We start from the raw sequence: 4,421 nt of genomic DNA on the forward strand, positions 1-4,421 counted from the left end.
GAATGCGGCGGGAGGCGCGAGCCGGGGTCTCAGAGGGGTGTGCAGGGGGCGCAGGCCGGGACCTGGGAGCAGGGAGCTGGGCGAACAGTGACACAGGCCGGTTCCCGCCAGCTGTGACTGTGGGCTCCACGCGCAGCACCCATCCCTGCCACTGTCCACGTGTTAGCCCCCCCCCCCCCCCCCCCCCCCCCCCCCCCCCCCGTGGTCCCGGCGGGCACGCTCTGAACCTCTGCGATGCGGCAGGCTCACCTCTGATCAGCTCCCCCCGGTCCAGCTTACTGGTGCTGTGAGCGCCCTGATCTTCCCCGCGGACTCAGGGTGCCTCCCGGGCACGAGCAGAGAATCACGTGGACATGGCGCGCGCGCTCAGGCGCCCTGGCACGTAGTGGCTGTTGAGCCCTCTGGGCGCACTGGAGCTTGTCCCAGAACCTGCACAGTGTGCCTGCAGCCCTTTCCTGAGTGGGTCCTTCCAACCCTTGAACTAGAGAACTATTCCCAAGGGTCCTGGCTACTTCCCCTGGGGAATCCAGCGGAGTGGCCCAGGTGCACACTGTGTGGTCATATAGCAGGAGGCCCAAGTTTAATAAGACTTAAGGCAGGTGAGCCCCACTCAGGGTACAGGTGAGACTCTGAGTCAGCTCAGAAACCCAGAATGCATCTAGGCAAAGCTATTTTCCAGGCTGCCCAAAGTGCAGGAGGAATAAAGTTCATACAGCTGAGATCTGAGCACCCTGCCAAGAGGTGACCAGGTGCCCCTTGCTCCTAAAGGAGACGGAGGGCCCCCTTCAGCCCAGACTGAATCTGCAGAGCCAGGAACCTTTGGCCCAGCAGAATTGCCTCCCTCTGTAGGTCTGGGAGCCCTGGACCCGTCGCCAGCGTTCCCAGCTGCTGTGTCACCCAGCTCTGTTGGACTGCATCCCACTGCCAGTTGTCCTCTTGGCTTGGCACTGCTAAACTGCTCTCTTTCAGAGGGTGCCTTGGTGGATTGAATAACCCCAAATGTTAGTTACCTGTGCTGGACAAAGGTGAGCAACACCTCCAGGGTGTTTTAAACTTGTGAGTTGGGTGTCAGTGGGTTTAATTTTACTCATTGGGACACACAACTCTGTCATGTAACCTGGGAGGGTGCAAAGATATTTTTTTTTTCCTTTTTTACCAGCAGGTGTTTTTAAAATGTAAGAAACCTCCCTGGGTAATCTGGGAGAGTAGTAGCTGGTTTAATTTTTTTTTTAATTGATTCTTTTTAGAGAGGGAGGAAGTGGGGAGGAGAGATTGAGACATTGATTGGTTGCCTCTGGTACATGCCCCAACTTGGCATCAAACCTGTGACCTTCTGTTGCAGGGCATGACACTCCAACCAACTCAGCCATACTGGCCAGCGAGTAGTAGCTGGTTTAAAACACAAAATGAGAGAGGTGGTGTTTGCTTTTGTTTTGCTTTTGGGTCTCCAAACTTCCTAGGTGCTGGGAGGACAAAACCAGGGGGAGCCACTGGTGCTCCATACTCCCCCCAGGGCAAGTGCAGAAAGAGTCCAAAGGGGGAGCTGAAAGAGCCTTCTGGAGTCAGAGGTACAGGTCCTTGAGGAGGCCGCCCCATGATCCTCTGGCTGCTCCTGAAGTTGCAATGGGCTGGGGTGGGGTCAGGACACGTGGGGTCCAGGCCTGGTTTGCTGCTCACTGGCCCTGAGCTTGGGCACCTCACTTGCCTTCTGTGCTGTGTCCCTTCCCCTCATCTTCCTGGAGCCCAAGGTTGGGCTGGGCCTGTGTGGAGTAGAGCAGTCTGGGCTTTTCAGGCTGAGGACTTTGAGTTTTATCCAGGGACGCCGACTCCCTGCCAGTTGGTGATTACACTCACATGAGCTGAGTAAACTGACAGAATAAGACTGAGGCAGGTGAGCCCCACTCTGGGCAGCAGGGCCCAGCCTTGGTGACTTCGGGCCTGGCTTCTGAGTCTGCTCTTAAAAAAAAAAATGTTTATTGATTTCAGAGATGGAGAGAGAGATAGAAACATCAATGAGGAGAGAGAATCATTGATCAGCTGCTTCCTGCTGGCCCCCCACTGGGGATTGAGCTTGCAACCTGGACATGTGCCCTGACCGGGAATCAAACCATGACCTCTTGGTTCATAGGTTGACGCTCAACCGCTGAGCCACAGCAGCGGGGCCTGCTCTTTCCTTTGAACATCAGTCCCCACACAGGTGGCCTTCACTCTTGGAGATGCCAAGTAACGGCTAAGCCGCCCACTGTGTCCGGGACCTGAAATCTGCTCTGTAAGCATGCTTTGGCCCTGTGGTGCTCCACATTTTTTCCATGGTGGCCCTGTGGTGCTCCACATTTCTTCCATATTAAAAATGGACTTCAAATAAGACCCTGGATTTTTGGCCTCCGCTCCTGGGATGAGGCCAAACTCCTCTGCATGACCCCGATCTGCCCGAGCTCACTTTGCAGTTTCCGGGCCATCCAGTCGTCACCTTCCCCACAAGGCTTTGCAAGTGTGTGTACAACGGTGTGGACACAGTGTGGGGAATGCATAGGAGAGAGGCACATTCCATAGGGGATATAAACCTAGTCCCAGGCTCTCCTTTAGTTCAAAGACATGTAATCACGAACTGCCCCAGGGAGTCCCCAGGGTGAACTTTTAGTTGTTCTTGCCTGGCCTGCTGTTCTGTCCTGTTATGTAACTCAGCAGGAAGGTGGGGGCTGTGGTAATTATGTGACCCCGCAGGTTGAGCCCTGCACTGGGCAGTGTCCCCAGACTGCAGAGGTGGAGCTGGAGGGCTGGCTGTGAGGTCAGGTGCTTGATGGGTCAGCCCTGAGGGTGGGGTGAGAGGGAAGGGGCAGAGTTTGTAGGACTCTGAGGAGGCAGTTTGGGTTGCTACTCGAGAGGCCCTTGTGAACCCCGTCCCTCCGGCCCTGGACCTGGGTGTCTGCAGACACTCCCCCCACTCTGAGGTCCACCCGTATTGAGGGCTCCCTGGCCATCACCTGGGGTGGCTCCTTGCATGTCCATCCTTCTGGGAAGTGGGGCTGGTTCACCTATGTTGTGACCCTGGAGGACCGGGTGTTTACCCTGAAGCCTGGGTACTGGCTGTCCAGGGGGTGTTCTTGTCCATACCAGCCAGGAGGTCTGAAGCAGTGTCTCTTGGGCTTGCTCACTTGGTCACCCACAGGCTTGCCTGTGAGGCATGTTAAGGTGCACAGTCCTGGCCAGCCCAGACCTTCAGGTGGCCACGTGGGACGGGGCTCAGAGCTCATTTCTGACAGGCACTTCCTGTAGTTTAAGAAGCACTGCCTGTGGTTTCGGAAGCTGTAGAAATGAAACTAAGTGTGTTGGTTCTGGTACCTGAGACCTGTGCCATTGCCCCAGGATTTGGGGACATCAGGTAAGGGAAGTTCCCGTCGCTTTTGGAGGTGACAGGTGGGCCAAGTACAGGGCTCCTGGGGACCCTGGGCTTAAATTCTTGGCTGTTTGCCCATGCCTGCTGCTCAGGTGGGTGAGTGTATGGGTCCTCTGGTATCCAGGGAGCAGTGCACTAAGGGTGGGAAAGTGAACTGAGGGGTGTCCTGGAGCTGGAATGGGGTCCCCAGTGGTATGTGTACCCTGAGGTGGGCCGCTCTGCCTGTAGTACACCCTGTGGCCTGGGGCTGCCCCCTGTGTTGAAGGGGCCAAGGCCCTCCCAGCTATTTGTGCAAGTTCCAGGGGGATTGGAAAAGCAGCTGGGCCTGTGTGGCCTGTGTGCTCTTTCCTGGGTGCTGGGGGAGGGGACCAAGTTTGCCCTCCCCTGCCTGGCTGCTTGTTTCATTTGGACCCTTGAAATGGTGGGTGCTATCCCAGGATCCTGTAACACCCAGGCCACTGTTGCCCCCACAGCCCCCTCCCTTTGAAGTTCTTTAATTCCAGAAGCTGCCCCCTGCCCATGCCCTGCCCTCCCTTTTGGCCCCACAAACCCACCAAGCCTAGCTTGAGGGGTTTCACTGCCCTCCCTCCACCTCATTTTCCCTGAGTTTCAGAAATAAGCACTGGGGTTTAGAAGGCAAAGGACTCTCACTCATCAGACCACAGTTCCCTTTGCTGAGGCTCTCGTCCTGCCCAGAGTAATCAGAGGTCTGGTGAGCGGTCTCTCTCTGCCCTCAGTGGCCCCTGGGGGTCTCTGCTGTCCCCTGGTTTTCCTGGGCCTCATCCAAGGAGGAATGGAGGAACAATTCCTGCTTGGATGGTCTCTGAGCAGCATGCTGGCCAAGCGCACAGGGCATAAGTGCCCAGAATCTGGTGGCTTTTCCAGAGCACCGGGTCCTATATCTTGGGAACCTTTTGCGTCTACTGCTTGGGGGATTAGAGGAGATTTCTCCCCAAATGCAGACCTTCTGCAGTCACCCTCCCAGAGCAGGTTGTGTAGTAAGGGGCACAGAGCTGTCCCAACA

The 4,421-nt window shown here is 56.4% G+C and overlaps 1 protein-coding gene across 5 annotated transcripts in view; it reads left to right on the plus strand.

Annotated features, from left to right (window-relative positions):
* Positions 1–4,421, plus strand: part of SLC19A1 (solute carrier family 19 (folate transporter), member 1) — a 15,785-nt gene that overhangs the window by 460 nt on the left and 10,904 nt on the right. The window contains exon 2 of one of the 5 annotated variants that reach the window (XM_014549970.1): positions 850–1,025. The exons of 1 other annotated variant lie outside the window; for it this stretch is intronic. In XM_014549970.1, coding sequence (XP_014405456.1) covers positions 1,000–1,025 — 26 coding nt within the window. In that variant the 5' untranslated portion in view covers positions 850–999. Of the gene's footprint in view, positions 1–849; positions 1,026–2,125; positions 2,270–3,279; positions 3,383–4,421 lie in introns of those variants that run through there. 3 more of the 5 variants (XM_014549971.1, XM_014549972.1, XM_005878924.2) reach the window with 3 other exon arrangements.

Source organism: Myotis brandtii, unplaced genomic scaffold, assembly GCF_000412655.1.
Source record: "Myotis brandtii unplaced genomic scaffold, ASM41265v1 scaffold577, whole genome shotgun sequence".
In the NCBI taxonomy this organism is placed as follows: Eukaryota; Metazoa; Chordata; class Mammalia; order Chiroptera; family Vespertilionidae; genus Myotis; species Myotis brandtii.